Source organism: Eimeria acervulina, genomic scaffold (assembly GCF_000499425.1).
Source record: "Eimeria acervulina Houghton genomic scaffold, Eah_scaff216, whole genome shotgun sequence".
Taxonomy (NCBI): Eukaryota; Apicomplexa; class Conoidasida; order Eucoccidiorida; family Eimeriidae; genus Eimeria; species Eimeria acervulina.
The window spans coordinates 25,068-40,000 of NW_013548608.1; the positions used below are offsets into that span (position 1 = coordinate 25,068).

A 14,933-nucleotide genomic window follows, 5' to 3' on the forward strand; every position below is an offset into this window, starting at 1 on the left:
GCTGCTGCTGCAGCGGCAGCAGCAGCAGCTTTTAAATTAAACAGCAGTAGCTAGCTATCAGTCCTCCTTGTCTTGGTGGAGCAGCAGCAGCAGCAGCAGCCCTTGTCTCTGTCTCTTCTCTCCCCATCCAAACCCTAAACCCTAAACCCTTATTTGTCTCTCTTTGCAAGGCCTTCTCCCCCTTAATACCCTTGTAGGTGGTTTGCATGCTACAGCTAAAGAAGCAGCAGCAGCTGCTGCTGCTACTGCTGCTGGCTGGTGCAAGTGCAGCAGCAGCAGCGGCTTAGTAGCAGCAGCCTGCGGCTGCACTTGCTGCTGCTGCATTTGCTGCTGCTGCTGCACCTTCCTTTTTCCCTGCAGATTTAGCAGCAGCCCGTAGCAACAGCAGCAGCAGCGTTAGCAGCAGCAGTGCAAGTCGACGTAGCAGAGGGTTTAGGGTTTAGGGTTTAGGGTTTAGGGTTTCTGAATTTAAGCATAGCCTGAATGGAAGTAAGTTTGCATGCGCTTCGAGATTCTTCTTTGCCTAGTCTTTCTTCAGCCGCTTTAATTTTAAAATAATCTGAGAGACAAAAATATGCAACGCCTCGCTGCTGCAGCAAAACATCCAGCTGACGAACGACCTCCCCATATTGCTGCTGCTGCTGCTGCTGCTGCTGCTGCTGAGGGTGTTGCTGCTGCTGCTGAGGGTGTTGCTGCTGCTGCTGTTGGGGGTGTTGTTGCTGCTGCTGCTGCTCCTCTAGGGGTTTCTGTCGCGGGTGTTTCTGCTGTTGCTGCTGCCTTTCTCTCTGCTGCTGTTGCTGCTGCTGCTCCTGTTCCTGCTGCTGCTGCTGCTGCTGCTGCAGCTGTTGGAAGTCTTGTAGGATCTGCGTTGTTGTCTCTGCTGCATCTGCAAGAACATCGGCAAGGGTCCCCCGGGGGCCCCGTTTAAACCACCCACTGACATACACACCGCCAAGTCTTCCTGCTGCTGGTGCTGCTGCTGCTGCTGCTGTTGCGTTTGCTTCTCCTCCCGCTGCTGCTGCTGCCGTTGATTCCGCTGCTGCTGCTGCTGGTGTTTCTGCTGCTGTTGGCTTTGTTTCTGCTGCTGTTGCTTCTCCTGCTGCTTGCTGAGGGGGCAGCACGCGGCCCTTGGTGTGCAGCAGCAGCCCCCGGGCATCGACTGGCAGTGCGGCAGTTGATAGTCCCTTTGCTGCTGCTGCTGCTGCTGCTGCTGCTGCTGCTGAGCCTGGTACATTAGACAGCTGCTCCCGTGCATTGACTCTAAACCCTACACTCCACACCAACAAAGACGCCTGCTGCTCGACTAGAGGCTGCTGCTGCTGCTGCTGCTCTTGCTGGTGCTGCTGCTGTTGCTGCTGCTGTTGCTGCTGCTGCTGCTGCTGCGTTTTGGGGACAGCCACCTGGGCATGCGGAGGCCCCTTTAATTCGTTTTGCTGCAGCAGAACAGCGCCGATGCTGTTCGGGCCTGAAGAAGCAACAGCAGCAGCAGCAACAGCAGCAGCAGCATCAGCGGCAACATCAGCAGCAGCAGCAGCATCAGCAGCAGTAGCAAGAGACGACTATAAATTTAATGAATTAGCCTCATTTAAAATGCTAAGGAGCAGGACGGTATAATATTTATTTATTTAATATCTTCGTTTATAAAATATAAATATATTTATTATTTTATTATACCCAAAACCTAAACGAAATATATATACAAATAATTGTTTCTTATTGTATTCCTTTTAACTTCGCTTTGTTTATTTAAACATAATTAAATTATTTAAATATGTTTAAATAAACAGATTGACGTTAATACATCAAAAAGAATTAACTCTTTATTCAACTGTCTGCTAAAAAGAAATACAATAATTATTACGCCTTTCTCGAATAGGAATATACATGCATATATTAAATATTATATAATATATATATATATGTATATACATATAGAAAAACATATTTGTTGAACGATACATATATACATATATATATATATATATGAACGTAAATATATATAAATATATAAATATAATAAATAAATAAATATATATATATATATATCTATATATAAATAAATAAATATATATATATATATATATATATATGCACAGCATTTAAATGGTGTTTATTTAACGGTGTTGAAATAATAATTGTATTAGTATAGAATTTAAAGAAATTATTTATTTATCTGATTCTATATATAAATATATGAATTACAATTTATAGATTAATAACATAATATATTTAAATAAATATATTTAAAAGAGAAGCCTTAACATTACATTTTGTTGAAGAAATAATTTTCTTAGGAGACAAACAAAAAGATAATTGAAGCAGCGGCGCATCTTTTTTGTTTTTGTCTTCCCACTGCAGATGCACAACCAAAGAAAGCATTCTTTTTAATTAATTAATTAATTAATTAATTAATTAATTAATTTGTTTGTTTGTTTGTTTGTTTGTTTGTTTCGTTTGGTTTATCGTTTTATACAAAGACAATCACAATATAATAAGACAAATACAAACAAACGAACATACGCATAAGTAAATAAATAATAAATAAACACATAAATAAATAAATAAATAAATAAATAAATAAATAAAATAAACAAACAAAATAAACAAACAAAATAAACAAATAAATAAACAAATAAATAGACACATAAACAAACAAGTAAATAAATGATAAGTAAATAAACAAACAAATAAATAAACAAATAAATAAATAAATAAATAAATAAAATGAATTAAAGAGGAATTTACATTGCGAGCCATCTGCTGGAAGAGAAGAAGAGAGCGCCGCTTCGCTCTGTCAGTCTGAAGCAGCAAAACAAATAAACAAACAAACAAATAAATAAATAAATAAATTAATTAATTAATTAATTAATTATAGGAAGTAAATAAACTTCACATGAAGCAAAAGCATATACACAATGAACTACTTAACAACAGAACCAACACGAGAAAGAGACAGAAAAAGATAATAAATGAACAACAGAGTTGGAAGAAATAAAAAAAAAAGAAAAACAAAAAAAAAATAAATAAAATAAATAAAAGACAGAAAAGAATAAAAGGAGACAGAAAAAAATATCTATCACATCTATCTATCTATATCTATATCAAAATATATATATATATATATATGTACATATATATATATATATATTTATCTATATATATATTATATATTGCCTTACTTTGAGCTCCTCCATAGAGGCCTGATTGAGGCCTTCTTTTAATTCTTTTGGGTTAACAACAGTCAAAAACGAAGACTCCTTCAGCAGCTGCAGCGCATGCAGCAGCGCATGCAATGCTGAGGTGTATACATACACCTCAAAATAAAGAAGAAGAAAGTGCTGTTAAAAGGCAATAACAAAATATACAGCTAACAACAAGTGCAGATAAAGTTCACAACGAAAAAGAAAACAACAGAATTTCAAAATTTATTATTGCAGGCGTTAATACTTTTCGCCTTTTGCATATAGTTTATTTTACTATGCATCTGTATATTCACATATACATATACATATATGTGCATATATATATATATATACGCGTGTGTATATAGAGATGCATACTACATATATATATATATATACGCAAATAAAAGAATATACATAGCAACGATATATATATGTAATATATATATATATATATACATATATATATATATATATCATACGCATACATATGCACTGTGCATATATTGTCTACTTATCTATCTATATAATAAAACTTCAAATGAATTTACTGCTCTGACTTCTTTGCTGGTGAATAACGACTGAAGGAATATATAAACATATACATGTACAAACATATATATTTACATATAAAGATATATATATATAATATATAATATATATATATATATATTTATCTATATATATATATATAACTTGTTTACTGCTCTGAGTTCTTTGTTGGTGAATGACGACTGAAGGGGTCCTCTCCTTCCTACGACAATAATTTTTTTATATTGTTTCTGTGCTATGCATGCGCATGCAGCCCTATCGATGTCAGTAAGAGGTAAAGGAACAGCAGAAGGAAACAAAGACAATTCAGAGCTAACTGAACCGCCACCACCTGCTGCTTCTCCTTCTGCTGCTGGTGCTGCTGGTGCTGCTGCTGCTGCTGGTGCTGCTGCTGTTCCCGCTGGTGGTGCTGCTGCTGCTGGCTTTGTTTTCAGGGGTTGCTGCCCTGCCTTGAGTAGAAGGCGCGCAGCATCAAGAGCGACATTGCCGTTGCTAAGAGGAGACAGCAGCAGCAGCAGCAGCAGCAGCATCAGCAGCAACACAAAAAGTAGATGCAGGGCACAGAAGGAGAAAGAGAGACAGACAAAAGGAAACAGACAAAAGGAGACAGACAAAAAGAGCAGCAACACCGTCATCATCATCACCATCACCAGCAGCAGCAGCAGCAGCAGCATCGGCACCCGCAGCAGTAACAGCAGCACCCGGAAAAAGAAAGAATCTGCAGCAGCATCGGCAGCAGCATCGGCAGCAGCAGCAGCAGCAGCAGCAACATCGGCAGCAGCAGCAACATCGGCAGCAGCAGCAAGAGCAGCAGCAGGAGGAGGAAGTGTTTAGTGTTTATTACCCAACCACAACAGCAGTGTTGCTGCTGTCTCTTCCTAAACGGGCTTCAAATCCCTGCAGCGCCGGATAGCCGTTAAGCCACAGCAGCAAATCGCGAGCTGTACATACACCCCAAAGTGACGCCCCAGGGAGAGGCAGCGCGACGCCGTCTGCATGCATAGCCAGCAGTAAACACAAAACAACAGACATAAAAACAGATAAACAAATCAATTAAGCTGAAACAAACGATGCAGCAGCACACACACACCCGCACGGTCTCGCGAAACCCCAAGCGCATGCAGCACCAATCGTAAGACTACCAACAAGGCCCCATACACACGGGCTTGATTGCATGCATGCATGCATGCATGCATAGGGGTATTATTTGTGTTTTACCTGCTGCCCCAATGGCGAGTAAGACAGCATCAAATAGCGAGCGGAGTTCTACGAGGGCCACGTCAGAGCCCTGCATGCAAAAGAGAAACAAAGAAGAAAAACAAAAGAAAAGAAATAAAAAGAAAAACAACAAAGGCCCAAATATTACAGAAAAATACACAAGAGAGGCAGACAGACAGACAAAGAATGCAGCAAAGTAAGAAAAGAAATATAAGGGGTGAAGAAATACACAAACAAACACAACAACAACACTCTAAAGAAAAAGCAAAAATACAAACAAATGCATGTACTTAAAATGCATGCACTTAAAATGCATGCAAATGCATGCAGACAAACCAGCTTGACGTTGCCCCTAAAGGAGACGCCTGGGGACAGAGCCACCTGCGCAGCGTACAGACAGCGCACTGGATATAAGATGAATATAACGCAGTAATACTTTTGCTGCTGCAGTTATTACCAATCAAACATTTCAATAAAATCGTCAGCTGTACAGACACCCCAAGTCAGTCGCGCACCGCCTCCAGCTCTCTCCCCACAACTTTTATTTCGGGTTTATCTGCAGCCACGCCGTAGCGAACCAAACCCAAAGGAGTGGGTAGAGCATCAATAACAACAATTTCAAGCTGCAGCCGGCTCTGGCACAGCTGCTGCTGCTGCTGCTGTTGCTTCTGGTGCTGCTGCTGCTGGTGCTGCTGCTGCTGCTGCATCTGCTTCTGATTGTAGCTCTCCACCAGGCGCAGCAGCATCTTTGCGCAGTACAGACCGCTAGGGCCCGCACCCACTATACATACTGAAAAAAAACCCGGCCGCTTCGCCTGCTGCTGGTGTAGGTGCCACTGCTGGTGCTGCTGCTGCTGCTCTTGCAGCTGTTGGTGCTCTTCCAGCGGTTTATGCTGCTGCTGCAGCCAGGCTTCAGGCTGCTGTGGCAGGTATGCTGTGTGCAGCTGCCTGCTTCCGATCCCTCCAGATGTTTTCGTGCCCCACACCGCCCTGAAGCGATGCGCGAGAATCCATCTCTTTTGACTGTCTTGAAGGTTTCCTGCTGCTGCTGCTGCTGCAGCTGCTGCAGCTGATGCTTTTGCTGGAGCATTTTGAGTTGCAGCAGCTCCTGCTGTTGTTGCTGCTGCTACTAGTCGCGCTGGATGGAGAAGCTGCGGGAGCAGCCCAGCTACAGGGAAGCCCGGGGCCCCTAAGGCTGAGGGCAGCCGCCCGTGCGCCTGGAGAGCGGTTCGCCTCAACTCCCGCGTTAGCGGGCTATATACACCTGACATGAGGAATCGAGAGACATGATCTGAGCTGCGAAGAAAGGAGCGGCAAGCGGCTACTGTTTTTGCCCGCAGCTAGCAGTTGCAACCAGGAGCCGAATGCTGCTGCAGCTGTTGCAGCTGCTGCCTGCTATCGATATCTCCTGTATAATGCATCTGAAATGAAAGAAATGTACATCCCAACAACAAAGAGACTAAGAAGACAACTCGAATAAACAGCTGCTCACTTCGGGGCTGAAGAACCCGAGACGTTGTTGTTAACTAACTGGTGGCACGGTGGCGAAGTTGAATCGGACGGACACCCATCATTGCAGTGTGTGCAAATTCATCTTTTTCTTGAATATATCGGCATTATTCTTGATTATACATCTGGAAATTATTTAAAATGAATCAGAAGATCTGCAACGCATGCATTTACCGCTGAATGCGGCGAGCATCGAACCTTCTGCAGCCCCGAAACAGGCGCAATCCGTCGGCAGCGGAAAGCAGCAAAATAACAAACGCTGAAGAAAAATAAATCAATTTAATTCAAAAAGCACATGATATTCAGCCTTTGAGATGCAGGATCATTGCACTTAAATGAAGGTGTCTGCTCTTTCCGCTTCCTCGCACCACTCTGTGCAATTGTCTTTACCTTGAAACGCCCTTTCTGAAGTCTGACCGAAGAAAGAACCTAAAATTGAGCCTCTACAGGGTGTTACGCCGAATTATATTAGTTTCGCACTACAAGTTGTTTCAGAAGAGCTCGCTCCAGTTACTCTACCTCCCCCGCCGTCCGACAGTAGTACTCTCCTAAGAATCTGAGAAAAAGCTACTCTGTGGATGTACACTTGGAGAAGGAACCACTCAGAAAAACGAACTAAATTGAACGGTATGCTCCAAAGAGATGTCTTTTACTGCGATTCTGTTGTTTTTCTGCATAGCTCTCTCACTATTATCTCTGATGTCTTCAACTGCGATTCGGTTGTTTCTCTGCGTAACTTCCTCACAATTATCTCTGACGGCATTCTAGGGACCTAAAACTGAATGGGACACCTCTTTCTTTCGTACGACTTGCATGGCTATAAAGATCTACCTTCATGCGCCTTCTGATCTAAAATAAAGCAAACAAACTACAGCCCCAATAGAGAGAACGTCCAACAAAGATAATATTCAACAAAGAGAATATTCAGCGAGAATATCCAACAAAGAGAATATTCAACAATGGGGAATATTCAACAATGGAGAACATTCACCAATGAAGAATATTCAATCATGCGGAATATGCAACATTTCAGAATATTCAACAATGAAGAATACACAAGAATGAGGAGTTCCCAACAATGACGAATATTCAGGAATGTTGAATATTCAACAGTGAAGAATATTTACGAAGAATATTCAACTACGGAGGATTACCAACAATTCAGCATATCCAACAATGAAGAATATTCAATAGAGAAGAATATTCAACAGTGAGGAACATTCACTTCAGAATGTTCAACCATGTAGAATATTCAGCAATTCAAAATATTCAACAATGAAGAATACGCAAGAATGCGGAATATTCGATAATGAAGAGTATTCACGAACGCGGAATATTCAACAACGAAGAACATTCAAGGATGAGGAATATTCGGTAGTGAGGAACATTCAACAATGACGAATATTCAAGAACGAAGAATATTCAAGAACGGAGGATAATATTTAGAATATCCAATAGGTCAGAATACTCCCCAACTTAGAATATTCAACAATCAGCAGTTGAGAACATTCAACAATGTTGCATATTCAACAATGCAGAAGACTCAACAGTGCAGAACATTCACCGATTTCGAATATTCAGCAATGCAAGTATTCAACATTGGAATATCTCCCCATTGGTGCCAGCAAGTGGAGCGGCCCCAGAAGTGCAGAAGTTTCGCGAATTCCTTGCAATTAAAACCTTCAGTAGAAAACTCGCGTTTGCTCTTCATGACAGACAATTGCAGCTTTTTCTGTCTGCGTGGCTTCCTGTCGACTCTGGATTGAGAAAAAAATTAACAAATGGGACTCTCCGTGACAAGAGCTGCATTAGAAGTACGAGGAAACAAACAAAGTGCCTACACATTTCGTTTCACTGCAAGCAATTCCCAGCTTCATGAACACGTAAGAGAGAATACCGTTCAATATTTGATGCTCTCCCTCTTAATTCGTGCAACTTCCCTGGTCTCTCTCTCTCTCTCTTGAGAATGAGGAAAGCTACATAAAATGTTCCTTCTTCATATTCACGCTTCCCCCCTTCTGTCAATGGCGGGCTTTGCGCTATACATTCACTGGGATTCACGAACACCGCTGCACTTCTGCTCCTCGACTGAACAAGGCAACGAACCTTGGTTTCCTTTTAAAACACCCTCGACAGACGCGCTCGATCGACAGCCCGTCTTTATCGCCTCTGCATTAAATCTCCGAAAGAACTCCCTCCCCACTTACCCTGTCTCGGGAAGCTTTCCCCCACAACACCTCCCCCCTCCTCTGCTGGCTTCGCACGCTCATCAGCCCGTTGCTCAGTTCCCGTTTGTCTCGGAGGCACACCGACAGCAGCAGGCGCTTTACTTCCTCCCGTGGGGAAAGCAAAGGCAACAGGGTGGGCCTTTCGTTCAGGTGGTGCTGGCTTTCGTTCAGGTGGTGTTGGCTTTCCTTCAGCAGGTGCTACCTTTCGTTCAGGTGGTGTTGACTTTCCTTCAACAAGTGATACCTTTCGCTCACCAGATGATGCCTTTCGCTCAGGAGGTGCTGGCCTTCCTTCAGCAGGGGCTGCCCTTCCTTCACCTGCTGGTGCTGCCTTCCCTGCAACAGTTGCTGCCTTTCCTTCAGCAGCTGGTGCTTTTCCTCCAGCCGGTGCTGCCTGTCCTTCAGTACCTGCTGCCTTTCCTTCAGTACCTGCTGCCTTTCCTTCAGTACCTTCTGCCTTCCCTTCTGCCTTTTCGCCCTTTGGTGCTGTTTGTTTATCCTTCACGTTCTCCTGGCCACTGTCCACGGGCGAGTCTGCCATTCCTTGTCCCCAGTTCGTCTTCTCAACAGGAGCAGCCAAATCAACATCATCTGTTTGGGTGCCTCGATCTACTTGCACCGGAGCGGTCTGGGCTTCGTCTTGCTCGTTTCCTGCTTTGTTCTCTGCCGCTACGGCTGCCTCCATTCTCGCTGCTAAGTCTTTAACATGTCGCGCATCCAAAGTGCCTTCTGCAGCTCTGCGAGACCTGCGTCTCTCTCTAGTTGTTTGCCGATCTGCTCTGCGAGTACGTACACTGCTCTGGGGTGTTACTGGATCATCTCCTTCATTGTGGGGTTCAACATCTGCATGAGGCCCATTGAGTCTCCTCGACGTTCTTGTCTTATCTCGTTTGCTTCTTTTCTTCGTACCATAGGAGCCGTGGCGTCTGCTGTCTGCTTCCTCTTGTACATCGCCTTCGGCCATATATCCAAAACTGGTTACAGTGTTCGTGCGGGAGCTCTCATCGTCTAAAGCAAGCGAGCCGCTTCTCTTCAAACGTAAAGGTTTCTTACCTTGTGATGCCTGCACCCCCTTTAAGCGTTTTATTAATAACCCAAACAGATATATCAAGCCTATCACCACCAAGCCGAAGGGCACTTGCTGAATAGCATCCAAGAAGAAGTAACGTGAAGCCGCCTGTGAATGGGCCAAGACTGTACCAATAAAGCCAACATTAGGGGCAAATGCAGCACCACTTTCTACTGTTGCTTGTTTCACGACTGAACCCGTTAAAAGCAGCACTATTAACAACGGAACCCCTATGAGAAGAGTCCAGGCGTCGAAGACCCACTTAGGTATGGGGTTCTTCTTCTTATTAATCGCCAAATTCAGCTGATAAACACTTAAAGCTAAAGAAACCAAGCCCCCAACTACCAACCCCAGCCATAAGCGCCAAGCTACAACCCACAACATTGCGCTTGAGGCACTACCTAGGCGCCCCAGAGCCATACTGTGTCTATCGAGGTGGGTCCTGAGGCCTGCTCCGTAGCTCTGATAGAAGTAGGAAAGGAAATAAATAATAGCTAGGATGAAACCCATTAACACCAAATGGATGCTGCGCTTACGAGCCGAACGAGAATCTGCATGCAAACGAGCTGGATGCCCCTCAGGCAAATGCGCAAAGTCATGCACCTTTGACAGCAGCTTCCCATACTTCTCTCCGCTTCCTCTTTGGCTGCTAGGAGACCCCAATAAACTCCGAACAGGATCGTGCGCTAGCTGCTCGTCTGCATTCGCACCATGCTGGGCGTCTCCAGTGCCCGGTGCAAAGCTTGGCTTCTTCTCATCTCCCGCCCCCCTCGGACCCACCGCATCGATCTCTACAACTTGCTGGGGCCCTGCAGCTGCAGATTCTACTGCTGCTGCTGCATGCAGCTTCAGCAGCAAGAAACAGCAGCATAACACCAACACCTCTCCAATACGCATTGCAGCAGAAGAACACCTACGTAGGCGCCTTACTCCTCCTACGCCTCCCATCGTCGACGCCTTGCTGCACAGCAGCAAACCTAAAAAGCGCCCAGCCACCAATCTTCAGTGAATTTAACAAGTAAGCAGCTGCAGAAAGCAATAGGGGCAATATTCATAGAACGCCCCTCAGCTGCTCAGCAAAGCCAAGCCACGCCCGATCTCCCTCCCTCTATGGAGCCCCCCCTACAGCTTCAATCAGCTTCTTCTGATGATCTAATCAAACAAAAATGCCCAAAAAGATAATTACTCCAAGGAAGAAGAGCCCCCCTCGTCAGCGACGGGAGTACACCGCCGCTGCGGTAGGGCAAATTCAAAGGTTGCTGCTGAGAAGCTGAGGAGAATATATGGAGAGAGTTACTGCATCAGGAGGATAATACAAATGAAATCTTGAAAAAGGGGAAATAAGCATGTAAATGCGGCTCTAACAGCAGCAGCGGCTGCTGCTACTCCCGAGCTCCACCATGTGCAGCAGGAGGTACCGCTGGGCGCAATGCCGAACGAAGTCTAATGAAGCCTTTGTAAGAAGTAAGCAGGAAATAATTGCAAATGAAACGCAAATGAACAACAAAGCAGCTCAAAATCTTCCCCTTCCACCCCAGAAAAAAACCCCTGCCGCCTATGCGGGGCTGCAATGCGGCGCCTGGTCTGTTACTCGGGTTGGGTATAGCAGTAGTAAGGGAAGCGCTCTTGCATGCAGAGTATTCAGAAGGAGTTCATTGATATGTTGTAAGCCCTTTTAACGTCCTGGAAACAGGTTTTATTCAGGGAAAAAAACAAAAAGATGAGGGGAAATCAAAAAAAACAGCAACCCTCTTAGTATGGACTGAACGCTGCAGCAGCAGCCCTCATCGTGACAGCAGCAGCGGCTGCACGTTTTGTTAATTTCTCTGCTTTTCTCCGCTCAAATGCAAATCTACAATTTTTAAGTGTTTATTTCTCCGCGCTAATGCCTCTGCAAAGCCGGAGAGCGGTGCAGGCGCCGCTGCTTTTGCTGTTGCTGCTGCTGCTGCTGTTGGTGGGAGGTGGGTTTCCTGCATCATTGGATACAGCAATAACAGCAGAAGCAGCAGCGGGAAGAGCAGCATCAGCAGCAACACAAGGCTTTGGAGGAGAAGAGTGGCCTCTCGGTCTTGCTGTTAGCGGGGGAGTTGCTACTACGTCTCCTGCTTGGGGTGTATCGCGTGCTGCAGCGAACACGTGGGACAGTTCTCTAAGCGCATATGCTACAGATACATCACGATGGAAGTCTGGGGGCCCCCAACTTGATTCTTACCTGAGGCCCCCTGAGGGGCCCGTTGGGGGGCCCGTTGGTGGGCCCGTTGGGGGGCCCCTTGGGGGCCCCCTTCCTTGGTCTGGCCGTCTGGGATCGACTGGGAGTCGTTCTGTCTTGGGGCCTTCTGCTGAGGGTACCTCCTCACAAGTCTGGCAGGGGCCCCCTGCAAAGGATTGGGGAGATATTACTGCAGAGCTTGCACTGGGGAGTGTAGAAGGCGAAGGGTCAAAGGCCCCTGTAGCTGCAGGCGCTGTTTCTGTTGCAGGTGTACGACGAATGCTGCTGGGTTTGGTGCTGCTGCTGTGCAGCAGCATTGTATTTGTCTCGGTGAGCCTGAAAGAAATAGAAGAGCTGCGAAAAGCTGAAGAGAAGCAGCAGCAGCATTTATCGCGCGCTTTGAAAGATATGGGTTTGTCGCTGCTGACATATATTAGTCCGGGGCTTGGTGCAGCAGCAGCAGGCGTAAATTTTCTTTTACAAGAACAGCAAGAAGACAAGCCTCCTCCGCCTCCGCCGTCACTTTACAAACGCATTCAGCAGTATGCAGCGCAGCACACTGCGTTTGCTGCAGCAGAAGCTGCTGTCTTTCTTTTAGGGTTTTTGCTGCTGCTCTCTGGTGCCAGTAGAATATACAAAACAGCGCCGGCTGCTCTTGCAGACAAACTCAAAAGGAAGCATTACACGTAAAATAGAATTAAAACAAGAAAATAAACAAACGGAGAAAAACAAAACAAAACAAACAGTATTATGCATGCATTTGCATGCAAGGGATTGCATGCATGCATCGCATGAAAGGGAATTGCATGCATGCATGCGCATGCAAGGGAATTGCATGCATATGATGAATGATGCTTGCATGGGTTTGGGGCTTGCATGCATGCATGCAAGCCCCAAACCCATGCAAGCATCATTTTTTATACGTGCAGGAAGGCTCCGTTTAAGCATGCATGCATGCATGCATGCATGCATGCATGGACGAAAGCCCTGTCTTGGGTAAGGGCGACGTGCTTAGTGTTGCGGGGGTTCGAGACCTTCGAGCCCCTCAATTTAAGGTGTACAGACAGCTCTGTGGGAGTAAAGACGCAGGAAAGAAAGGGAGAAGGGGAAGGTATTGAGGGAAGAGACAATAAGCGAATTATAAAGAAAATTAAACAGAGTAGAGTCAGGCAGCCATGCGCAGTGAATGCTGCTGTTGCGGTGTACGTACACCGCAACAGTTTGCATTGCATGCAGTGCATAGATGCAGCTCAAGCCTTAAACTCTACTGCAGCAGCGTGCAGCCTGTAGCAGCAGCAGCCTGCAGCTGCAGCAGCCTGTAGCAGCAGCAGCCTGCAGCTGCAGCAGCCTGCAGCAGCAGCAGCTGCAGCAGCCTGCAGCAGCAGCAGCAGGCTGGCGTTTGTTTGTGTTAGTCGTTTGCTGTTTATATAAAATTTTTGTTATAGTGAACGACTCGTCAAATTTTTTGTTTTGTCTTGCGAAGATATTTTTGGGGTTTGTTTGGTTGCTGCATTTTGCGTTTGTTTTTAGAGTTGTTGATTTGTGTGTCTCTCTTTGTTTCTTTTTGTCTCTCTTTATCTGTTTCTTCCTCATCTTCTCTGTCTTTGTCTTTGTCTTTATCTTGGGGCTTAGTAGCACTTTCATTGCCGCTGTCTTCGCTCTCTGCTGCTGTTGCTGCTGTTGCTGCTGCTGCTGCTGCTGCTTCTGCATGCGCGTCGTCTGTTGTTTTGTTTGCGTCGCTGCTGCTGCTGCTCTGCTGTCTGTCTCCTGACGCCTGCATAGTAGCTGCAAACTCATAGCCGTCATCTAGCAGCCCCATTCCCTGCAACAAACAAATGCATGCATGCATGCATGCATCTGTTTGTTTCTAATACTACTTCAAATAACATTAAATAAACATAAGGCAACAAAACAAAAGGAAAACGAGCAACCGACAGCACAGAACTAAATAAATAAATAAAACAAACTAAAACAAACAAACAAACAAACAAACGCGAAAGATAACGAGAAAGATAAGGGGTTTTGTTGTTGTTTACATTCTGAGCTGTCTCCCCTCGCGCTGCTGCAATCTTCTGCAGCAATTCATTGATCACCGTTTGCAGAGCTGCTGCACCTTCCTGCTCAAACACAAACCCTAAACCCTAAACCCTAAACCCTAACCCGCAAACACGAGGTGAAGATACCGAGTTTGTTAGGGTTTCTGTTGATGACAGTTGTGACCCTAGTGGGGTGCTGCTGTTGCTGCTGCTGTTGCTTCTGCTGCTGTTGCTGCTGCTGCTGTTGCTGCTGTTGCTGCTCTCTGTATATCTCTGTCTCTCTCTCCTCCTCTGTCTCCGTTTCTCCTCCCTCTGTCTCTCTGTTTGTTTATCACTTCAAGTTAAAGGGTTTTTGTCTGTCTCTTTGCGTTTGTTTGTATTTCTTTCTGTTTCTGATACAATATATATATATATATATGTATATGTGTATATAATATATATATATATATATATATATATATAGATTTTTGTGTGTTTGTTTGTTTCCTCACCTCTCCAGTAGCATCTTGATTATTATTTTGTTGCTGCTGCATTTCTTGTTCCTGCTGCATTTGCTGCTGCAGCATCTGCTGCTGCTGCTGCTGCTGCTGCTGCTCGTCAAGGCTGTTATGTTTTCCTCTTCTTTGTTTATTAAACCCTCGTACTGCTGCTCTTTTGCACAACCCTTTAAGCTGCTGCGCTGCAGCAGCAGAAGCACTTATAGCCCCTCTTAATAAATAAAATAAATTATTTATTCTCTCAATACCCTTTAAAATATTGCTGCTGTTTGCTGTTATGTCGCATATTGCTTTAAAATATACATCTAAACAACTCCTCAAAACATTCATTTCATACAAACACCCACCCCCACCACCAGTAGGGGGCCCCCCCTCTCCTCTTAAGGGGGCCCCCATCCCTGGGGGGCCCCCCGCTTGGGGGCCCCCAGAGGAG

The 14,933-nt window shown here is 44.9% G+C and overlaps 4 protein-coding genes across 4 annotated transcripts in view; 1 reads left to right on the plus strand and 3 right to left on the minus strand.

Annotated features, from left to right (window-relative positions):
- Positions 1-446: 446 nt before the first annotated feature.
- Positions 447-6,223, minus strand: EAH_00026080 (mitochondrial NADPH:adrenodoxin oxidoreductase, putative; the record flags this gene model as incomplete). The annotated part of the gene is made up of 8 exons (XM_013392860.1): positions 447-1,465; positions 2,746-2,791; positions 3,180-3,295; positions 4,052-4,179; positions 4,579-4,726; positions 4,953-5,022; positions 5,289-5,333; positions 5,468-6,223. The coding sequence occupies 8 exons, from the start codon at positions 6,221-6,223 to the stop codon at positions 447-449; spliced, it is 2,328 nt and encodes a 775-aa protein (XP_013248314.1).
- Positions 6,224-8,621: 2,398 nt separating this feature from the next.
- Positions 8,622-10,706, minus strand: EAH_00026090 (hypothetical protein, conserved; the record flags this gene model as incomplete). The annotated part of the gene is made up of 1 exon (XM_013392861.1): positions 8,622-10,706. One exon carries the CDS (start codon positions 10,704-10,706, stop codon positions 8,622-8,624), a length of 2,085 nt encoding a protein of 694 aa, XP_013248315.1.
- A 937-nt stretch (positions 10,707-11,643) lies between these two features.
- On the plus strand, positions 11,644-12,657 carry EAH_00026100 (hypothetical protein; the record flags this gene model as incomplete). The annotated part of the gene is made up of 1 exon (XM_013392862.1): positions 11,644-12,657. One exon carries the CDS (start codon positions 11,644-11,646, stop codon positions 12,655-12,657), a length of 1,014 nt encoding a protein of 337 aa, XP_013248316.1.
- A 1,399-nt stretch (positions 12,658-14,056) lies between these two features.
- EAH_00026110 (hypothetical protein, conserved) overlaps positions 14,057-14,933 on the minus strand; it is a gene marked incomplete at both ends in the record, with an annotated part of 6,934 nt that continues 6,057 nt past the window's right edge. The window contains 2 exons of the mRNA XM_013392863.1: positions 14,057-14,084; positions 14,838-14,933. The exon at positions 14,838-14,933 is cut by the window's right edge and continues 318 nt beyond it. Coding sequence (XP_013248317.1) covers positions 14,057-14,084; positions 14,838-14,933 — 124 coding nt within the window. The remainder of the gene's footprint in view (positions 14,085-14,837) is intronic.